At 42.3% G+C, this 24,100-nt stretch overlaps 1 protein-coding gene across 3 annotated transcripts; it reads right to left on the reverse strand.

The window, feature by feature from the left end:
* Positions 1 to 1,055: 1,055 nt before the first annotated feature.
* LOC120048782 (zinc-binding protein A33-like) lies at positions 1,056 to 6,645 on the reverse strand. Of its 3 annotated transcripts, XM_038994994.1 has the most exons (7): positions 6,527 to 6,645; positions 5,967 to 6,421; positions 3,466 to 3,561; positions 2,752 to 2,982; positions 2,600 to 2,622; positions 2,391 to 2,509; positions 1,056 to 2,199 (listed from the first exon to the last, which is right to left on the reverse strand). In XM_038994994.1, the coding sequence occupies exons 2-7, from the start codon at positions 6,393 to 6,395 to the stop codon at positions 1,661 to 1,663; spliced, it is 1,437 nt and encodes a 478-aa protein (XP_038850922.1). In that variant the 5' UTR covers positions 6,396 to 6,421; positions 6,527 to 6,645; the 3' UTR covers positions 1,056 to 1,660. The 3 variants fall into 3 exon arrangements, with proteins under 3 accessions (XP_038850922.1, XP_038850921.1, XP_038850923.1); XM_038994993.1 differs by having other exon boundaries at positions 5,967 to 6,645; XM_038994995.1 differs by lacking the exon at positions 3,466 to 3,561 and having other exon boundaries at positions 5,967 to 6,645.
* Between the last annotated feature and the right edge of the window lie 17,455 nt (positions 6,646 to 24,100).

Raw genomic sequence — 24,100 nt, forward strand, 5'->3', positions numbered from 1 at the left:
GCCTGCTTGGAGTTCGCCAAAAGGCACCTAAAGGACTCTTAAACCATGAGAAACGACATTCTCTGGTCTGATGAAACTAAGATTGAACTCTTTGGCCTGAATGACAAGCATCCCATCTGGAGAAAACCTGGCACCATCCCTACGGTGAAGCATGGTGGTGGCAGCATCATTCTGTGGGGATGTTTTTCAGCGGAAGGGACTGGGCGACTACTCAGGTACGAGGGAAAGATGAACGGAGCAAAGTACAGCAAGATCCTTCATGAAAACCTGCTCCAGAGCGCTCAGGACCTCAGACTGGGGTTGAAGGTTCACTTTCCAACAGGACAACGACCCTAAGCACACAGCCAAGACAACGCGGGAGTGGCTTCGGGACAAGTCTCAATGTCCTTGAGTGGACCAGCCAGAGCCCGGACTTGAACCCGATCGAACATCTCTGGAGAGACCTGAACATAGCTGTGCAGCGACGGCTCCCCATCCAACCTGCCAGAGCTTGGGACGATCTGCAGAGAAGAATGGGAGGAACTCCCCAAACACAAGCTTATAGCGTCATACGAAAGGAGACCCGAGGCTGAAATCACTGCCAAAGGTGCTTCAACAATACTGACTAAAGGGTCTGAATACTTATGTAAATGTGATAGTTTTTTTTATTTTTAATACATTTTTCTACAGACCTGTTTTTTCTTTGTCATTATGGGGTATTGTGTGTAGATTGAGGGGGGGGGGGAAATGATTCAATCAATTTTGGAATAAGGCTGTAACGTAACTAATTGTGGAAAAAGGGTCTGAATACTTTCCGAATGCACTGTATATTTATATATATTTTTCACACAAACACACTACATTGACACGCACACACAGACCGACAACACACACACTTGTTGCTGCTCTGTTCTTTATTTTACTCTTATTATCTATCCTGATGCCCAGTCACTTTACCTTGCCTTCATGTACATATCGACCTCAAATACCCGTGCACATTGATCTGGTACTCTCTGTATATAGCTTCATTCTTGTGTATTTTATTCCTTGTTTTACCATTTTATTTTTATTTTTTAACTCTGCATTGTTGGGTAGGGCTGGTAAGTAAGCATTTCACGGTAAAGTCTAGACCAGTTGTATTCGGCGCATGTGACATAACATTTTTTGTTTTTTCACATAATTCCATACCGATACATAATTAAATCAGCAAACATATCAATAAATCTCAGAACGCAGCAAAATTTGACAGAAAATATGTTCTTACCACTGGAACCCCTCTAGTCCTAGAAAATCTCTATGTATAATAGCTCAGCAATCTAAACATACCAGTTAAAGAAAATCAGTGTCAAAAAAATCCCTCATGTAATAAATGCCTGCATACTGTACATCCTATGGAAAGCATAGGAATACTGCTATGGCACATTTTCAAAGATGATTGTGACCATACAAAAGGCCTTGATGCAAACCTCCTCAACGCAAACCTATAGCCACAGTAAAACCACTAGAATACAACCACACCAGCCTGACAGCTGAAACAGTGGAATGCCCCATCTATTCAAGTGCACATATTAGGCTACCTTCTGACCATAACATGTGACGTCTATCCAAGCGAGTACTACGACTGCCCATCGGCTATTGAACCAGACACTTAGCAAGCTGTAGTGATTGTCACACTGCCCTGTCACACAGTATGAATGGTTACCTTGGCCGGGTTAACCTCCATCGGGGTAGTGTGGAGCCCAGGACCGAATATTGGGAACACTCGCTCTGTAAACTTGTGTGTGAAGGTGCACAGGTGCTTCCCACCGTTGCCTGCGTCCCAAAATGACACCTCCCCCTTATCCATGTTTAGCTTGACCCGGACCCTCTCTGGCCGACTCTCCACGACCAGCACTGTGCGTTTGCCAGTCAGGGCGTTGTACACCCCTTTGCTCAGCCCGATGGTCCACACGCCCTTGTCTGTGGACACGGTGAACTTCCTCTTGCGAGCCACAGACTCCTTACAGATTCCCAGGATCCACTTCGGGTTGTCTCCCACATGGACCTCCCAGCGGTGCTTGCCGGAGCGGAAGCCCTCAGCTCCAAGGACAAAGACACAGGGGTCGAAGCGCTCAGGGTTGTCCGGGAGGGACTGGCGCTCTGGGCTGTCCCGTACGCTGGCCAGGTCTGGGGACATGGAAAGCCAGGGAGAGGCCGTGTTAGGGTCCATCACCACTGGGACTGGAGAAAGAGAGGGAGACGTGTTACAAAACATTAGGATTGAAGCGTAACTGTTGCTCAAAGTTTTTCCTCCTTCATTCAAAACATTGATCCCTTACACGTTATATAGCCATCCACACCCATTTTATTGTGTGCCATAACTTATGTAGCAAGTTAGAACCCTAACCTAACCCTTCAGTACATGTACTCACTGCATGTGACGTGAGCCTGCATGCTCTTCCAAATGCTGTAGCCCAGAGAGCCCACGTGTTTGGCCATGTTCAGGAGAGCATCTGAGGGATTCTGGGGGTCTTCACAAGGCCACTGGGCTCTGAAAACATGACATCATAGATGATGACCATGATATTAGAGGGAGGGTACCCGAACTGTTGGGCAACTGATAGGATGTTACTGTACTTACTTTTTCTTTAAGGCTGGGAAGTTCTGAAAAACAACAACACAATTTAATCCATTAGTTCATTGTGAATAAGATCAACAAATGCATGCATTCAAAAATGTCTCACTGTCATGCACTGCCCCCCCCCCCCCATGAGGGAGACCCCTCCTGCTTACCTGCAAGAAGGTTAAATCCTCCGCCCCCATCTCCCGCTTTACTGTTTGGACCAGCTTAGTGAGGGCAGCAATGTCACTGGTCAAGGAGCTGATCCTTTCCTCCATTCTGGATCTCTTGTCCTCCTCCTCATCTGCCAGGGCCTTCAGCCTGGCAGCCTCCTCTACACACAGCACCTGACGGAGCTTCTCAAACTCTGCCTTAATCTGCTTCTCTGCCTGCTCGGCCTGGCTCTGGGTACGAGAGGTTGGAGGAAGAGTGACATTTTGTCATGACACTGACATACCTCTCGTTATTCATATCTCACACAACATTACTCATCTATAGGCTGTAATTATAGTTTCCTCTAGAGGCTTTCCTTGTCAGGACTCCAGGCCCTAGGTTTGATCTACAGTCAACTATTTTGTTATTTCCAATTCTTTCTGGTGGCTCAAGGAATCTCAGTCTGTCCCTACTCATAACCAGTCAAACAGGTTGGTTCACATATCTCATTACAGAACAATGATGAACATCAAACTGTTGGGCTATGGATAGGCTACACACATCTAGATAGAGCTCTTTGATGCCCTCACTAGTTCTAACAAATCCCATTATCTTACACAAAACCGTCACCAAGATCTGTCCACATGACATTGATACGCAGGCATTAGTCATGGTCATAGATATGCCCTACAGTGTAGACGTCAGCAGGTCAAGCAGATACAGTATTATAGTACCTTCATGAAATCAACTGTGTTAGAGTATTTCTTTTTCATTCTCTTGGAGGTCTCCACTTTCTCCTCCAATATGTTGACTTTAATGGTCAGTTCTTCCTGCAATAGAACACATAAAACACAATATGCATAATAGTTTGTGATCTAGTGACTACTAGATAATAAAAAATATACAGCAACTTATTTGCAGTATTGTTTCAGGTCCTAAGCTATTGGGTGTTGACTAAGGGACTCAGGGCAGTAAAGCCTTGTTCACACCGCAGGCCTAAATGCTCAAATCTGTTTCAGGAATACTGACCGTCCAAACAGCAAGTTACAAGTGACCAAATTAGATGCGTGTTCAGACAGCAGTCATGAGCTGACATGGTTACGCTAGTTGTCGTAGTAATGATGGGTGTGTCCACAATGGTGTTGGCTGATTGGTGGTGGTGCTTGTGGTTCCTATCACTCAGAAGTTATGTAGCAAGCTAAGGTGACAACAATGCCTGCCGGGAAAGTTTTATTGTTGTAAACACTAACTTGGGGAGGGAGAGCAATGGCGGAACCAGAAGCAATGCTTGATTCTGTTGGTGCGAGTGAAGATAGATGAAATGATTGGAATACTGAAATATCTAAGAACGTAGCTAAAAAGGGAAAAAGTTTTAAAAGCAAGATAAGCCTCGGTATGATAATGCCTCACTTGTTGTTGGACTGCGATTCGTGAGCAAGGATGTTTTTTTGGGAAACCCGTTTGTGGTCACAAAGATGGTGAAGGATGCATTGGGAGAAGTGGAGTCAGAGTGACCAGGAGTGGTATGATGTTGATTTCATGTGTGTCAAAAGAACAAAAGGATAATGCACAAATGATGGACGCATTTAGTGGAAAGCTATGATTATCAGAGTAAGTCACCAATAAAAGGTGTCATATCTGGCATCTCTATGGATATTGAGGCTTCATGGTTTAAGATTAACATGCCAGGAATAGTTGATTCACGTCGCTTAACCCGCACGGTGAATGGAAAGGAGGAAAGCATTTGGGTTATTGATGTTCAATGAAGAATTTCTCCCAACCCATGTAAAGCTGGGATACAGTGGGGAGAACAAGTATTTGACACACTGCCGATTTTGCAGGTTTTCCCACTTACAAAGCATGTAGAGGTCTGTAATTTTTATCATAGGTACACTTCAACTGTGAGAGATGGAATCTAAAACAAAAATCCAGAAAATCACATTGTATGATTTTTAAGTAATTAATTTGCATTTTATTGCATGACATAAGTATTTGATCACCTACCAACCAGTAAGAATTCCAGCTCTCACAGACCTGTTAGTTTTTCTTTAAGAAGCCCTCCTGTTCTCCACTCATTACCTGTATTAACTGCACCTGTTTGAACTCGTTACCTGTATAAAAGACACCTGTCCACACACTCAAACAGCCCCTGCCCTGTTAGGATGGAGGAGGTTGAAGTAGGAAGGATCAGGGCTGTTGAGAAGGTCTATAATGCAGTCAGTGAAAATTGTTGACGCAGCGAGTAGAGATGGTGAAGCTATGGCAGTGTAAGCCCAACAGTCTGGATGTCAGTCAGTTGAAAGATCCTGAATCACTAAACGTGAAGAATGTTGATTTTGTTGCGTTCATTGCGCAGGTGATTAATTGTACAGGACAAACAAAACAATAAAAAAATTAATAAAAGAAACTGGAAATCATTGTGAAAGCAGCCAAGGTTCTTAGAACTCCAGCATTTCACATCTGAAACATTGCAGGGAATGTCTGAAATTCTTCCCCCTCTCAGGCCCCAGAACCTGTGTAGGGATCTGACTACATTTGACTAAGTGAAGGAGTACATTGACTTTTGTTTGTTTTTTGAGAATAATATGATATCTTTTGTATTATTAACTTTCTTTTATCTCAGTTCTACCCCACCCAGTAGGTGGTGACAATACACTTTTTGGATGTAGTCCACCAAAAGAATCTTGAAGAAAAAGGCCTGCCATGGACGTTTTCTAGTTGCTTTGAATGTTCAAAATCAGTGCAAGAACACTTAAAGCCTCAAAGTATAACATGATCCAACTGTTTGGCTAGCCACAGCAGTTCAGACACAAGTCGCAAGGCCAGGAATCAGATTTGTATATCTGACTTCAAACCACCTATAAAGTGCAAAAGCGGTGAGGGAGGAACGCCCTTCTCAACTGAACAGTAATCTGCAGCGCTTGGTCATGTCAACAAGGCAGCATGGTCCATCGTTCAGAAACATACCGTTTTCATTGGGAAGGCAGATACATGTTGTTGTTTTTTAAATCAAAAGCAATCACTTTGCATGTCAAAACACTGCAGTATATTAATACTCCACGTGCTTAACCTGTCACTTTTGTTTTGAGCCGACTTACCCGTCGGCCAAAGCGGGGCATCTGGCTCAAGCCAGGGAGGCAAACCGGTTCCAAAACGAATGCAACCACTTTTCACCCGAACAAACTCCTCTAACCTGGGAAACCCGGCCCAGATAATCGAATCTCCTCACTCTCACCTGACACAACCGCGTCCCCTCGTTGAGTGGCAGCAGCTCGTGAGCCCGATGTAGAGGGACACAGTCGACGCACACGGGCTCCTCGTCCTTTACGCAGTAAAGTTGAAACGCCAACCGATGCAGGTTACAAAGAGGCACGTTACTGAATGCGTTCGGTCCCCGCCAGCGCTTCTCCTTCTGAAACGACTCCGTCGCATCCATCAGCGCCCGGTTGGATATTGGTTGCTCGCCGTCACAGCTCTTCCTGCACACGGGACACTTCTGCCCAGGCCCCTCCCAGCATTTCTCCAAACACTCCTTGCAGAAGCTGTGGCTGCAAGAAAGAAGAACGGGCCCCCGGTAGAGCTCTTTACAGACCGGACAGGTCAGGTCCTCCTGAAGGAGGGATGGACCCTCTGACATCTCCTCATCCCAACCACATTCAGCCATGGTGTCGCTGTCGAAACTGCAGGCCCCTTCAGAAAACGCATAAAGTTTTTACTTTCGCTTTCTTCAAAATGCTCCTTTTTATACGCTGACAGTTGCCCAGAGATACTCTTCCTTTCTGATTGACGGTTTACCTTTATTATTTGTAGATTTGTTGAACCCAACACAAAACTTTAGTTTATAAACAGAAACAGGTAAAATGTGCCTTTTTGTAGAGCCGTTGACTGCAGTTTCAACTGTAACCTCCCTTCTGCCTTCCTTCCTCAATTGAGTGGGTGTGTGTATGAAACTTCTTCTGAAGTTTTAACGGCGGTTGGCATCCAATTTGTTGCATTACCGCCACCTACCAGACTGGAGTACAATTCCCTTATACTTTGCTTGAAAAATGTAATAAATAAATACCCTACCACACTACACTCACTAATATGGTACACAACCAATTATGTTTTACTAAGATAGACCACTAAGATAGACCACATCCTGCCGTTTCCAATGGGAGGCAAGTGAGCCGAGTAGGTGGGATCAAGTCTCGAGATGGGTTTTTCAAAGTCGCGTTTCTTGGTCTGTCAGATGGCTTAGTAACGTCAATAAAATTGATCGTCATCATTTTCAAATTAGGTTCAAAATGAGTTGCAGACGTTGGACTGGAGGTGATTTGGAGAAGGACTTCAACGCTTGTTTTAATGTAGCGAACGTTAAGTAAAGATTCGTTGTTGAGACTTATAACGCCACCGAGATAGAAAAGTAAGTTATAAATATATAGTTGAATGTTATACATATAAATTAGATATTACAACGTTTTGTAGTGGGCATTAATTGTTTGGCTAGCTATTTTCCGTTAAAACATGCCGAGGAACAGTAACGGTAAGTTAGCTAAATCAATAACGTTAAATTAGCTGGGCTCCGCACGTGCAAGAATCTGACGACTATTAACAGTTGTCATTTTGCGAATCAATACTGGAGACTATTGGTAAAATATAATTGAGTGAGGTTATTAATAGCTAACCGGTTACTATTCTTTTAAAACATGTTATAATTTCACATGGGCAAGAAGAGAGAAATAACGTTAGTAGCTAGCGCGATATATACTGTAATGACCTGACAAGATCATAAATGAACAATTGTCCAGACAGAGGCTTGAGTTTGCGAATTGACGGTTTATTAAATCAACTTTACACAGGCTACTGTTTGGGCCGTAGCACACGCCAAATAAATGACAGATAACCCACAAGCCAATCGTGACCTTCTCTTGTGAAGCCCAGACGTAAAGAGGGAGAACAAAGGCTAAACCTGGTCTTAACTTCCAATGCTCCATCCCCCTGCCCAACCCCCCTCCACGCCACTCTGCCCAACCCCCCTCCACGCCACTCTGCCAACCGCCAGGATGCCCGGCGTCAGAACATTCCAGGCATTCCCGTGATTGGCAGATAGCAGGTTGATTGACATGTCGGACCCCGCGAACACTGGGTACTGGTCAGTACAACACAACCACCTACTAGCCTAACACATAACACACAGCTGTCTGTGCGGGTCGCTACAATACATTATATATTTCTCCGCTAACACTGTAGCGCCATAAATCCGATTCTGCACGTGTCAGAAATAGAGTAACTAGCTAGTTTAGCTAGCTAATCATTTCTGAACCGCACATCAGAGAGAACAGGACGTAAGTTATTTGATATTCGTAATTCAGTTAGTAGGCATCGAATGGAGCGAATTCGCAGGTTCAGAGTTGCAAAATCGAATGGATAGGTCTAGCTCATTGATTTGTAGATCTGACGCAGTTGCTACCTCAGATTATGAGCCTAGCAAGTGTCACTAATGAGTTATGTAGTACCCACAGAAGGCCACAGGGAGGAGCAAGAGGGCTATAAACCTATACTGTTTTTTGCCTTAAGTTATACCTAGGGTTAGGGTTTTATCTTAGCCTTAACCCTAACCCGAATTCTTAGGTAGGGTAGCCTAGAACACTTTTAAACAATTTTGTAATAATATGTTAGTGAATAGCATTATAGTACTAAATAGCGTTTTGATATTTTTTTTAATCAAAACCTATGCAAGCATTTTGATATTTTTTGTTATTTGTTATTTTATGATATATATTTTTGCAAGGCAGAACACTTGATAAACAAGCCACATTTATTTTTCAAATTTGGTTTGAACTGGTTGTGACCTAGTAACCTGTATGTGAAAGTCCAGCAATTGGCTGATCTCAGGAATGAATGAGAAAAATACTATTTATTTCTCAGCTGCTTCACCAATGCCTTTATATGAAATTGTGTGCTAAAATTGCAACCCCAGCTGAATGATTAGTCCCGTGGGCCAAAAAAATGACATTGCCCCACTGATTTTTCCAATAATTATAGACCTCTTTGCATGAATGTGTTTCTTGAACGAATACAAGTTCTGCGTTGCAGTCCTTACAACAAAAAAAAGACGCTTTTCTCTTCAACAGGTTTCGTATCCCCCTGGCATTGATTGACATAAACTTCAAGTCCATAGCCTAGGAATTTTCTTTCTATTCTGTAGATATCTCAACTCTACCCTCTCTATAAAAAGTTGCTTCATATATGTATTAACAAAAGTCTTAACTTGTAAACAGTAACACCATAATTCAAAACTAGAATGCTCAGTTTGCAGTGGGGAAGGAGCTACCTGGTAAACCTACCGACAGAACAAATCACCCCGGTCGTATTTCTTTTCCGTCTGCGAAAAGGCTCTGATTCCCCTGTAGTATCCCCCCCCCCTTCCTTGATTTCGGGCCTGTTGTACAAGAGGCCACAATTTTGCCTTTGCTGCCTTGTCTGCTGCATTCAAGTCCTCACCGAATCTAAATTTTCTCTCTTTCAGAAAGGCGCTTTCCTTTGCCTTCTTCCAAAATGCATCTCTCGCTGTGCGAAAAGCAAACTGGATGATGATGATCGAGCGGCTGACGATGGCATCTTGCTTCTTCCCAAAACGATGAGCGACATCCACAGCCATATCCATATATCCATCGGGGAAGTCCAGTGCCACACGGTTACAGATGTCTCTTACTAAGTGCTTCATATTCTCATCCTGGTCCTCGGGACACCGTAAAGCCGTAGCCCCCACCTTCGGTATCGCTCTGCTTCCGATAAGCGCTCTTGCATGTCTGCGATGGTCTTCTCCTGTGCAGTGCATTTCTCAGAATTAGCAGTGTTTGCAAGTTTAAGCTCTTTGATACTCTTGTATGATTCAGAGATCTCGAGGTCAACTACTTTTGATGTGTTTTCGCGTATCATCGGCTCTTTCGTTTATCTTTGCAGAGACAGCATCGACTATGTTGACCTGTAGTTCGCGCAAAGACAATTCTTTCTGTGTCTTTTTGGGTGCGGGACTATTGACTGGATTTTCAGAATCAACCGAATGTCCAGATTCCTCCATTTCTTCTCCTGAGAAGTCAGATGGTGGTTTTTCTCCAATGTTTGAGTGCTCAGCTAGCAACTGCCTTCTCCTCCCTTTGCTCTTTCGCACATTTTTTTCTTCCATTTCTCAAAGTTTCAGATCAAATTAGCGGTCAACTAAGCGTTGTTCTCTATTGTGTTTACTATAAGCCAAGTTCTGTTAACTTTTATCCCTCTCAAACTTACTTAAAATGTAAGGTTACTTGGAGCAAGCTAAAATCTCGTCTGCACTCACCGCCATCTTCCAACCTCCCCGGGAGTGGTGTATCCAGGGAGAGAACTAATCTTCTGAAATTTCATTCGTGATCTTATGCTCCCATCTACTGGAATTATTTAGCAACTGTAGTAGTACTGAATAAATTGTATATCCTGTCATGACGTTGCCTGTTTAGGTACATAAAGCCCATTCCCCTCTCCCTGCCTCCCCCTTTCCTCCTTCAACCCATGCTGTGATCACAGAGAGACGTCGTAAATTCCTGAGAATCTCCTCATGGCCAAACAGTATTAGAGAGAGGGTAGTGGTGGTTTCTTCCACCTCACAGAACTTGAGGTACGAACAGATTTCATGTTCCGGAAAAAGTATAAAAGATTTGTGAAGAGTCCAGCTATTAACATGTCCGTTTGTCCCAATGTGGGAAACTCATGGGAGACTGGGTGGCTACATTATCATACCGCTGTTTATATAATAACTTCAGATATGAGGTTTACATCTGTTTGTTGTATAAAATGAATGAGTGAGTATGATACTGTTTGTATAATTGTGTAATATGATTTTGGACTGTTTAATGAAGAAAAATACAAATCCCTTTTGATTTGAACTAAATCCGAGGACCCGCCCCTGAGCCAGTTGGGTCAGACATCCTGGGACAGCCCCTCTCTGCTATCCGAATAAAAGCCAACTCTGAGAAATTATCAGGAGACCATGTTTTTCTCCATAGGAGGAGAACGAAGGTTAAGTACCATTGCTGAATCTTTAACTACACCACGTGGTTAAACTCTTAGACGAATAAGAACAAGTCTTTGATATTGACTACTAGTCTGCAGCTAGGAATTCGGTATCATTGAACGCGAAGAAAGACAACCGCCGAAACATCCATTCTATAACGAATGTCACTCTGAACTATCCACAATAGCCAAGACAGAGACCGACGAATCTCCAACAGAAACTAACATTCCTCCAGCGATCAAGACGACACAATGAGCGTAAATATATACACTGCTCAAAAAAATAAAGGGAACACTTAAACAACACAATGTAACTCCAAGTCAATCACACTTCTGTGAAATCAAACTGTCCACTTAGGAAGCAACACTGATTGACAATAAATTTCACATGCTGTTGTGCAAATGGAATAGACAAAAGGTGGAAATTATAGGCAATTAGCAAGACACCCCCAAAAAAGGAGTGATTCTGCAGGTGGGGACCACAGACCACTTCTCAGTTCCTATGCTTCCTGGCTGATGTTTTGGTCACTTTTGAATGCTGGCGGTGCTCTCACTTTAGTGGTAGCATGAGACGGAGTCTACAACCCACACAAGTGGCTCAGGTAGAGCAGTTCATCCAGGATGGCACATCAATGCGAGCTGTGGCAAAAAGGTTTGCTGTGTCTGTCAGCGTAGTGTCCAGAGCATGGAGGCGCTACCAGGAGACAGGCCAGTACATCAGGAGACGTGGAGGAGGCCGTAGGAGGGCAACAACCCAGCAGCAGGACCGCTACCTCCGCCTTTGTGCAAGGAGGTGCACTGCCAGAGCCCTGCAAAATGACCTCCAGCAGGCCACAAATGTGCATGTGTCTGCTCAAACGGTCAGAAACAGACTCCATGAGGGTGGTATGAGGGCCCGACGTCCACAGGTGGGGGTTGTGCTTACAGCCCAACACCGTGCAGGACGTCTGGCATTTGCCAGAGAACACCAAGATTGGCAAATTCGTCACTGGCGCCCTGTGCTCTTCACAGATGAAAGCAGGTTCACACTGAGCACATGTGACAGACGTGACAGAGTCTGGAGACGCCGTGGAGAACGTTCTGCTGCCTGCAACATCCTCCAGCATGACCGGTTTGGCGATGGGTCAGTCATGGTGTGGGGTGGCATTTCTTTGTGGGGCCGCACAGCCCTCCATGTGCTCGCCAGAGGTAGCCTGACTGCCAATAGGTACCGAGATGAGATCCTCAGACCCCTTGTGAGACCATATGCTGACACATGCACATTTGTGGCCTGCTGGAGGTCATTTTGCAGGGCTCTGGCAGTGCACCTCCTTGCACAAAGGCGGAGGTAGCGGTCCTGCTGCTGGGTTGTTGCCCTCCTACGGCCTCCTCCACGTCTCCTGATGTACTGGCCTGTCTCCTGGTAGCGCCTCCATGCTCTGGACACTACGCTGACAGACACAGCAAACCTTTTTGCCACAGCTCGCATTGATGTGCCATCCTGGATGAACTGCTCTACCTGAGCCACTTGTGTGGGTTGTAGACTCCGTCTCATGCTACCACTAGAGTGAGAGCACCGCCAGCATTCAAAAGTGACCAAAACATCAGCCAGGAAGCATAGGAACTGAGAAGTGGTCTGTGGTCACCACCTGCAGAATCACTCCTTTTTGGGGGGTGTCTTACTAATTGCCTATTATTTCCACCTTTTGTCTATTCCATTTGCACAACAGCATGTGAAATTTATTGTCAATCAGTGTTGCTTCCTAAGTGGACAGTTTGATTTCACAGAAGTGTGATTGACTTGGAGTTACATTGTGTTGTTTAAGTGTTCCCTTTATTTTTTTGAGCAGTGTATATATTGATTGCAATTGTTCCCGAATGAGTGAGCGTTCATGTGTAAAGGATTAGCATGTCAATTGTTATAATTATGAACTCTGTAGTGACTTCTTGGTCGAACGCCAATTTTCCCTTTGTCTAACAAGCCGCCATGCCGGTTCAGCCCACTCGGGCATATTTCTCCCATCATTTCATGTAACCATTTTTAAGTTTGTTTGTTTGTTTGTTTATGCATTTCTGTGAATTAATTAGTTAGTAATAAATAAATGATTTAAGACAATTGATGTATGGATGACTCATAGTGAAGACTGGGTTCGTGCAGATAACCAACAATTTACGATGTTTGGAATGAGACTAACGTGAGGTAAAATAAATAAATCATTAATCAGAAGACTATTGATCAGATATGAAAATATCTGAAAGGTTATATTGGGAAATTATAACTTTGTAATCTGACTACTTTCCCTGGTGCTCCCAAATTCATAGTTAATTAGTTACGTTATTACTTAGTTGATCGCGTAATCCCTAATTACAGGAATCTTTGATAAAAACTATAATTCTTCAATTTAATGATAGCAAAGACACGACAATCCTTACTAAAGTAGTAAATACTCAGGATTGCAAAATGTAAAATTCTTGTTCATTTTATCACTTACAACCACAAATAACCATTAAAACCATAACAAACAAACGGACAAACACCATACATCTGGTTAATTATTTTAAATTTTAAAAAACAATTTATTTAGATGGGTGACATTGTCTGCGAAAGTAACACCCCCTTAACATATAAACACAGACACAGGAGACACAGTAAAAATTTGCTTTTTTAAAATAATAAATCTGGTAGCTCTCAAAAGAGTCTTTGCTTTGCTGAGCAATTCATTTTCTTGAGTGTGCTGCCTGCCTGCCTGCCATCAGAGGAGTAGGTCTGTGAATAATGAAAAGTTAATAAATTATTGCCACGCTTTCACATAGAGGCCAGGTTTACATTTTAGTCATTTAGCAGACGCTCTTATCCAGAGCGACTAAGGTTAAGTGCCTTGCTCAAGGGTACATCGACAGATTTTTAACCTAGTCTGTTCGGGGATTCAATAGAACTAAGTCTGATGACTCTAATGTGAAGGGGGGTCGAAGGAGACAGAAATTAGTAATCACTGCCATGAGGTGACCATGCATTCAACACGCGCGTTCACGTGAGAGGCAGCTCCGTTCCATCTCTCAATTGAAGTCGATGTAATTCTCCGGTTGGAACGTTATTCAAGATTTATGTTAACAACATTCTAAAGATTGATTCAGTACATCATTTGACATGTTTCTACTGACGGTAACAGAACGTTTGGACATTTCGTCACGTTATAGTGGTCGCGCTTTGAGACTTTGGTTAGGGTGTTTGGTAAACAATTCGAAAGTAGCTAATTTGACATAAATAACGGACATTAACGAACAAATCAAGCATTTATTGTGGACCTGGGATTCCTAGGACTGCATTCTGATGAATTCATCAAAGGTAAGGAAACATTTATCATGTATTTTCTGGAGTCCAACATGGCGGCTAATTTGGCTATTCATCTGAGCTCCGTCTCAGATTATTGCATGGTTTATTTTTCCGTAAAGTTTTTTTGAAATCTGACACAGCGGTTGCATTAAGGAGAGGTATATCTATAATTCCATGTGTATAACTTGTATTATCATCTATATTTATGAGTATTTCTGTTGAAACGATGTGGCTATGCAAAGTCACTTGATGTTTTTGCAACTAGTGAATCTAACGCCTCAATGTAAACTCAGATTTTTTTATATAAATATGAACTTAATCGAACAAAACACGCATGTATTGTGTAACATAAAGTCCTGTGAGTGTCATCTGATGAAAATAATCGAAGGTTAGTGATTCATTTTATCTCTATTCTGGTTTTTGTGAAAGCTATCTTTAGCTGGAAAATATGGCTGTGGTTTTGTGTTGACCTAACATAATCGTTTGTAGTGCTTTCGCTGAAAAGCCTATTTGAAATCGGACACTTTGGTGGGATTAACAACAAGATTACCTTTAAAATTATATAAAACACATGAATGTCTGAGGAATTTTAATTATGAGATTTCTGGTTTTTGAATTTGGCGCCCTGCACTTCGACTGGCTGTTGTCATATCGATCCCATTAACGGGACTGCAGCCATAAAAGGTTAAGAAGTCTTTTGGACCTAGACATGGTGCTCCGGTACCGCTTGTCGTGCGGTAGCAGAGAAAACAGTTGACAATTTTTAGGGCCTTCCTCTGACACTGCCTGGTATAGAGGTCCTGGATGGCAGGAAGCTTGGCTCCAGTGATGTACTGGGCCGTTCGCACTACCCTCTGTAGTGCCTTGCAGCCGGAGGCTGAGCAATTACCAAACCAGACAGTGGTGCAACCAGTCAGGATGCTCTCGATAGTGCAGCTGTAGAACTTTTTGAGGATCTGGGAACCCATGCCAAATCTTTTCAATCTCCTGAGGGGTAATAGGCTTTGTCGTGCCCTCTTCACGACTGTCTTGGTGTGTTTGGGCCATGATAGTTTGTTGGTGATGTGGATACCAAGGAACTTGAAGCTCTCAACCTGCTCCGCTACCGCCCCGTCGATGAGAATGGGGGCGTGCTCGGTACTCCTTTTCCTGTAGTCCACAACCATCTCATTTGTCTTGATCATGTTGAGGGAGAGGCTGTTGTCCTGGCACCACAAGGCCAGGGCTCTGACCTCCTCCCTATAGGCTGTCTCATCGTTGTCGGTGATCAGGCCTAACTGTTGTGTTATCGGGAAACTTAATGATGGTGTTGGAGCCGTGGCACAGTTGATGTGTCAGATGCTTCACATAGTTCAAGTAACAATCTAACTTATTTTCTGCAGAAGAGTGTACTCTGGGTCTTCCTTTCCTGTGGCGGTCCTCATGAGAGACAGTTTCATCATAGCGATTGATGGTTTTTGCGACTGCACTTGAAGAAACTTTCAAAATTCTTGAAATGTATTGGATTGACTGACCTTCATGTCTTAAAGTAATGATGGAATGTTGTTTCTCTTTGCTTATTTGAGCTATTCTTGCCATAATATGGACTTGGTCTTTTACCAAATAGGGCTATCTTCTGTATACCACTCCTACCTAGTTGCAACACAACTGATTGTCTCAAACGCATTAAGAAGGAAAGAAATTCCACAAATTAACTATTAACAAGACACACCTGTTAATTGAAATGCATTCCAAGTGACTACCTCATGAAGCTGGTTGAGAGAATGCCAAGAGTGTGCAAAGCTGTCAAGGCAAAGTGTGGCTACTTTGAAGAATCTCAAATATGAAATTTTGATTTGCCTAACTTTTTTGTTTACTAAATGATTCCATATGTGTTGTTTCATAGTTTTGATGTCTTCACTATTATTTTACAATGTAGAAAATAGTAAAAAATAATAATAAAGAAAAACCCTTGAATGAGTAGGTGTGTCCAAACATTTGACTGGTACTGTATATCACTTGTTGCCCTATCGTTCTGTCCCGGTACAGATCTACTACTCACACCACTCCTCTCAGGATCCATCCCCCTTAACCCATCTTCCTCTACTTCACTGCCTCAGCATATGACAACTTCTGCACACCTCTAACCCTGGAAACCTCAATCTGCCTCTCTCGCACGGGCCATTTCTGATCCCCAGCCCCATGAGCACCCCTACAATTAACACATACCACTACTTTCCCCAATGCTTCACATTCCTTTGTTTCCTGCCCTCCTGCGTACTTCTCACACCTAGGAACCTCCCTCCTACACACTGCTGCCACATGCCCATAAGCTTGACACCTGTAACAACGTAATGTTTTCAGCACAAAAGCTCGTACAGGATAACCACAAAAGCTCGTACAGGATAACTTATATATCCTAACATCACTTTGTCAACATCAAAACTCAAAAGAACAGATAATGACTCTTCTGCTTCACCACTCACACCACCCTGTCTGCGTCGCACCAAACGAAAAGCATCAAAAACCTCAGGAATCTTCCTTTTCAGTTGGTCAACTTTTACATTTACTGCCATCCCAGTAATCACTCCTTTCAATGGCACCCTTTTCTTGAGAGCAAAACAATTCAAATTTTTTTCCCCCATTCGTTTAACGCGGAGTGCCTTCTCCATCTGACCAGCAGAAACACAAACAATTATCACAAGACCAGTTCTGGTTACCCTCACTGATTTCGCAGCACCCAAATCTGTTTTCATCCACCCTGAAACCACAAATGGATCAGCCAAAAGGCAAGGGTCCACTTTTTCTACTGTCAGACTCTTCTTTATCCTGACCCTCGGTGCAAGCCTCGGGGTCCGAGAACTTCACCACACCTAACACCTCCGATACTTCGACCTCATCTTCCACCAAACAGAAAAATTGAGAGGTGAGGGAGGAAAGGGTGGTTTTACGAGAGACATATTCAAAGTCATATCTTCAGTGCAAATGGTAAAACTTTGGTATTAAAATAGATTCAGTATTATTTTTCTCCCCCAAAAATAAGTTGGTGTGTATACCAATTTGAAAACACTAAAGATATTAAACAACCTTTCAACTCGGTCAAATTCAGTTCTAATATTTGTGTTGTCGTTGATACGGTTTGTTTGTTGCTCAAGCACCATAGTGAAGTATAATTTTTAATTTCACCTCTATTTAACCAGGTAGGCTAGTTGAGAACAACTTCTCATTTGCAACTGCGACCTGGCCAAGATAAAGCATAGCAATTCGACACATACAACAACACAGAGTTACACATGGAATAAACAAAACATACAGTCAATAATACAGTAGAAAAATAAGTCTATATACAATGTGAGCAAGTGAGGTGAGATAAGGGAGGTGAAGGCAAAAAAAAGGCCATGGTGGCGAGGTAAATACATTATAGCAAGTAAAACACTGGAATGGTAGATTTGCAGTGGAAGAATGTGCAAAGTAGAGAGAGAAATAATGGGGAGCTAAATAAATACAGTTGGGGAAGAGGTAGTTGTTTGGGATAAATTATAGATAGGCTATGTACAGGTGCAGTAATCTGTGAGCTGCTCTGATCACAGCTCGTGTTTTGTGGTACCAGTACCTGGAACAACAGCATCTATAAAAGAGTTTCCTTTTCACTATTAGTACATTTCAGTTCCTGTATCATGTGGATTAGTGCACTCAGTCAAACTTGTTACATCTGTAACAACTGCCTTTTGAAACAATTGCCTTTTAGATATGTTTTGAGAACCTAATATCACGGTTTTCGTTGAAACGGGAAAGATAGACGACAGGCAAGCAGGCGGCAGTGGAAAGAAAGGAGGAGGAAGAGGGGCAAGTTTAGGGTTTTAAGCGGCACAGTGGTTCCGAGTGAACTAAGGGGGGAGAGAGAGAGAGGTTCCCTTATGACTCATCTTTGACATGAAGAATAATGATAATGCATTTTATTTTAATCGTTTTTCACAACACTCAGTCACTTTACATACACAAGAAAATCAATAGGATAAAAAGCAATACAATCACACAAAATAAGTCATTATATAAAAGTAGACTAACCATGGAGAACACTAAACATGATGACAGACTAACCATGGAGAACACTGAACACGATGACAGACTAACCATGGAGAACACTAAACATGATGACAGACTAACAAGGAAAAACACTAAACATGACGACAGACTAACCAGGGAGAACACTGAACATGATGACAGACTAACCATGGAGAACACTGAACATGATGACAGACTAACCAGGGAGAACACTGAACACGATGACAGACTAACCATGGAGAACACTGAACACGATGACAGACTAACCATGGAGAACACTAAACATGATGACAGACTAACAAGGAAGAACACTAAACATGATGACAGACTAACCATGGAGAACACTGAACATGATGACAGACTAACCATGGAGAACACTGAACATGATGACAGACTAACCATGGAGAACACTGAACATGATGACAGACTAACCATGGAGAACACTAAACATGATGACAGACTAACAAGGGAGAACACTAAACATGATGACACTAAACATGATGACAGTCTAACCAGTGAGAACACTAAACATGATGACAGACTAACCAGGGAGAACACTAAACAACAGAGAATCCGGGTAAGCCTGTGTGAAGAGGTGTGTCTTTACACTCTTATGAAAAAATGGTGCCATCTAGAACCTAAAAGGGTTCTTCGGCTGTCCCCATAGGATAACCCTTTTTGATTCCAGGTAGAACCCTTTTGGCTCCATGTAGAACCCTTTCCCTAGGGGGTTCTACATGGAAACCAAAAGTTCTACCTGGAACCAAAAATGATTCTCCTATGGGGACAGCCGAAGAACACTTTTTTTCTAAGAGTGTAGGACTTGAATATGTGTATGGAATGTGAGGCTCTCACATGGAGAGGGAGTTCCAGAGTTGGCTAAAAGCCCAGTCTCCAATGGAGCGGAGCCTGGTTTGAGGGATTTTGCCAGTGTCAGAGAAGCTCAGTGAACAGGTGGGAGTGTAGGCATAGCATAGGCACAGGAAAACATGTTTTGCATGCACTATATCCGGTCAGCTAATACAGGACTAGTAAAGGCCCAGTGCACCACCTTTGTAAAAAATATTTTATATCATTATGTAACCAGGCCCTACAGCAACAATTTGTGTTCTAGAAGATAATAGAGGTTTGAGTCCTCAAAAGGGGTTTTATATATATATATATATATATACAGTTGAAGTCGGAAGTTTACATACACTTAGGTTGGAATTATTAAAACTTGTTTTTCAACCACTCCACAAATTGCTTGTTAACAAACTATAGTTTTGGCAAGTCAGTTAGGACATCTACTTTGTGCATGACACAAGTAATTTTTCCAACAATTGTTTACAGACAGATTATTTCACTTATAATTCACTGTATCACAATTCCAGTGGGTCAGAAGTTTACATACACTAAGTTGACTGTGCTTTTAAACAGCTTGGAAAATTCCAGAAAATTATGTCATAGCTTTAGAAGCTTCTGATAGGCTAATTGACATCATTTGAGTCAATTGGAGGTGTACCTGTGGATGTATTTCAAGGCCTACCTTCAAACTCAGTACCTCTTTGCTTGACATCATGGGAAAATCAAAAGAAATCAGCCAAGACCTCAGAAAAAACATTGTAGACCTCCACAAGTCTGGTTCATCCTTGGGAGAAATTTCCAAACGCCTGAAGGTACCATGTTCATCTGTACAAACAATAGTACGCAAGTATAAACACCATGGGACCACGCAGCCGTCATACCGCTCAGGAAGGAGACGCATTCTCCTTCCTAGAGAAGAACGTACTTTGGTGGGAAAAGTGCAAATCAATCCCAGAACAACAGCAAAGGACCTTGTGAAGATGCTGGAGGAAACAGGTACAAAGTATCTATATCCACGGTAAAATGAGTCCTATATCGACATAACCTGAAAGGCCGCTCAGCAAGGCCAATGCTCCAAAACCGCCATAAAAAAAGCCAGACTACAGTTTGCAACTGCACATACTTATTTTCCACCATAATTTGCAAATAAATTCATAAAAAATCCTACAATGTGATTTTCTGGATTTTCTTTTCTCATTTTGTCTGTCATAGTTGAAGTGTACCTATGATGAAAATTACAGGCCTCTCTCATCTTTTTAAGTGGGAGAACTTGCACAATTGGTGGCTGACTAAATACTTTTTTGCCCCACTGTATGTCCTCAGTACATGGGCAAGAAGATGAGAGCAACAGGAGTGGGGGGAGAGACAGATATGAAACAGACCAAACCATTATCAATTTCTATTGGTCCAATGAAGATTGATCCAGGGCTCTACAGACTACGAAGAAAAATTAGTGTGGAACTTTGGATATGGAACCAGTGTGCTTGACAGGTGTTGCCCCACCTTGCACAAAACAATATCCCATTAGCAAGGAAGATATGGACGCTACTAAAGTAATGAGTAAAGATCTATGGGACATGGGTAAAGTTGAAAAAACACCATGTAATCCATCTACTCTGATGTAGATACCATATTACTTGAACACGACTGTTGTGAGTTGGTTTTGGATCAGCTCTCTGATGGGTTTATAGAGTCATTCGTTGGAAAGCTGAGTTTATCTTATACACAGACGGTTCAAGCATTGTGGAGGGGGGTGTGAGGAAGGTAGGCTGGGCAGATACTACAATGGACAATGTGATAATACCAGGCACGTTAGATTTGAGGAAAGCAGACATTCACTTTATGAGTGGCACAATGCTTAACTATTGCATACAACTCTCTAATTGGGAATAACTCCCGAGAGGGGACATGATGTAGTGCCAGGACAGTGGGTGATGGTAAAAAAATATGTGACAGACACAATAGGGCAAAAATGGGAAGGTCTTTAACAAATTTTGCTCATAACGAGGTCAGCAGTAAAGGTCCAGGTAAAATCACGATGGATACATGTCACTCATTGCAAGGTTGTCCATGTCGATGACAAAGCGGAGCCTGGAGAATAAAGAACTGATTGATTAGCAATCGGGGGCCAATCTCAGGTGAAGAAGCATAGTAAGATAATCAGAACCTGATAAGCTTCTATGTTGTATACTGCAGTCATCATATTAGGGATATCTAGGTGAAAAGTACAACTTTTTCCTGAAAATCGGGACATGCTTACTTAGGGAAATCTATGTGAAATATCAATTTCTATTGAAACCAGGACATGTTACTTTCACTTTTTTGTTTCCTTCGTTACAGGTTATGAGAATCTACCATCTGAGGCTGCAGCAATATCCCTTGACTGTACCTGAAACGATACAAGATCACCGGTGAAGTGCAACCAGTGGAAAGGAAGAAGAATTCCTCACTACCGGCAGACTGTCAGAACATCATGTCTAATAGTTATCTATGTGGGACTGATACCAGTGTGGAAGAGCTGGTCACTTTTAAAGGACTTGGTGAATGATTACCTTGACAAAGGGACGATTGAATATTATTGTCTTGCAGACAAGTGAAAGATGTTTGAAATGATTTTCCTTGTGAGTTTCCTCCTAATACAGGATGTGGGTGGTGTTTCCATATCTAACACAACGATACATCAGCAGGATGAGGGACACTCGGGTGTCAATAAGTTTCTAGCTCTCTCTCTACACTATGCCACAGTAGTCAATCAAAGTAGGTGTTGGGTTTGTACTTATGCTCCATTTACATCAAGGCCAGGTATTCCATTAAGGGCTATTCCTCTTAACCAGAGTGAAATGTTGGTTATATGGAGAGATGTTAATTGGTATAAGGTGATTATTGGTACTAATTGGGGTGAGAATGTTGAGTATCAACATACAAGAGTACCTAGTTCTGCAGATAGGTGCTGGAGGAGGCCTGATACTCCTGGATGTGTGTCCATTCAACAACATGTGGATGAGTTGGGGGTGGAGCTGACATCCTGGAGTGATAGGTACCTTCCTTCATTTGAGGTTACCAATGTCACTAATCAGCGACCACCTTACCTAGTTCTTACACATGCCCCTGTTGGGGGGTTATGTTGTAATAGGTAATTCTCTCTGAACTTATCTCAACTGCACCAGGACGCGTTTGTCAAAGTAGGACAGAGTAAGTGTGATCAGACAACAGACCTATCTATCTGCCTGTGACAGTACTAAGGTTGCGGAATGTCTAATGTCTGTTGAATTGACTCTCAGTAAGGGCACTACTTTTTGTGTCAATACCTTTGGTAATATCATCAATAATGGTATGATAGTGCCTACTGGGACTTACTTTATCTGTGGCTCCTATGCCTATTCCTGGTTACCAAAGTTGTGGTAAGGGACGTGCTATTAGGGTTGTGTTATTTGGGATATGTAGTACCCCATGTAAGACATTCTGTGAATTCTCTTTTTTCACAGCGTCATAAATGTGTGATTACAGAAACGGAGAGATTCTTTGCGATTATTTTAGAAATACCATAAGAGGGAAAAACAGTGTGGGAAGTTATTAATATGGCTAACTCTTTGGAAATCCTAGCTAATAGAACAGCTGAGAGTCTTAAGTTAATTACTGCTGAGATGGTTTCCATTCGGACTGTGGCGATGCAAAATCATTTAGCGCTTGATTATCTTCTGTCTGCACAAGAGGGTACATGGGCTGTTATTGGTGCTGAATGCTGTACTTACATTCCTGATAATTCTGAAGAAATAACTGACCTAATCCAAAAGATCAGGACTGAGGGCGCTAAATATCATGATTACAATCCAGATGATCTGGGCTTAGTCATGTGGTTGTCTTCCACATTCGGTACATGGGGAAGTTTTTTGGTGAGCATGATACTTCCAATAGTGGGAGTAATTTTTGTCATCCTCATCCAGGTTATCACGTGTGCTATTGGCCGATGTTAGTCTGCTAAAATCCGATGGTTACGTGATGGGGGATATCATAAGATTCATTAACCGTGTCCTTTTGGAGATGGGTGTCAGTGGTGTTCACAAGAATGTGGTGGGTATCATAAGAGTCTTCATCATAACACCAAGCCTCATGATTGTGGTCAATGAGCCCGTGGTAACTGTCCTCGGTGCTGTAACGAACCATGCTCTCTCAGGTGTGGTATCACATCTGTTAATACCTCTTTTCTATAACTTTGTCTGAAATCTATTTCTTATTGCAACGGCAAGTAAAATATGCCCTTTGTGTTTTATAGGAATGCAAGGTGTTTAATGTGAATGATTTTATGCTTACTGCTAATGTTTTTATTCTGTCTATTTTTTTATATTTTCGAAAAATATATTTGAAGTATATTTCTTTTTAAAATGGTCTAGGGGGTGAGTATAAGAATATTTTTAAGATAAATACACAACGCAGAGGATGAGAGGACGAGAGTACTAACAACTAAATAGAATACTAATGGTCAATAGGGAATTGTCAATTGAAATAGTTGGTTCAGTTCAACAGCTGTTTAGAATCTCTGGAAGGTCAGTCCTGAACTCAGAGCTACGTGTGCCATGTTTTCATTGGTCTGTACATTGAGTCTGGAGCAGGATACTTGTTATTTGGCCATTGGCCCAGTTGTACTGCAATGACTTCTGATTGGTCAACCCCAGGCTAGGGTGGGGGGTTATAAGTGGCATCCTATTTCTTTGTTCTGTGGAGAAAAGCTGAGGACAGGGGGAATGAACATCTACCATCTACCTTCCAGCATAACATCTATGATTTGTCCTATTATTTGTGTGGCTGTAGATATGGTTTGTTTGCTGGTCAAGCTTAGCGTCACCATAGTGACATAAAATCACAGACCATGTTGTTGTTCCAGGAACTGGTAAGACAAAACACATCTGTAAAAGAGGTTCCTTTTTACTATTAGCACATTTCAGTTCCCATACCACATGGAAGTAGTGTACTCAGTCAAACTTGTTACGGTACACACAGGTGTAACGTCATGGGTATCCATGTTTTGGGTGGGAAAGAAAACAAAAACAACTGAGAGCCAAATGCATTCATCAGCAATGATGAAGCCAAGTTGTATTGTTTCAACTAATGAGAAATCCTGTGATTGATACATTAAT

The sequence above is a fragment of the Salvelinus namaycush genome, chromosome 5 (assembly GCF_016432855.1).
Source record: "Salvelinus namaycush isolate Seneca chromosome 5, SaNama_1.0, whole genome shotgun sequence".
Lineage (NCBI taxonomy): Eukaryota > Metazoa > Chordata > Actinopteri > Salmoniformes > Salmonidae > Salvelinus > Salvelinus namaycush.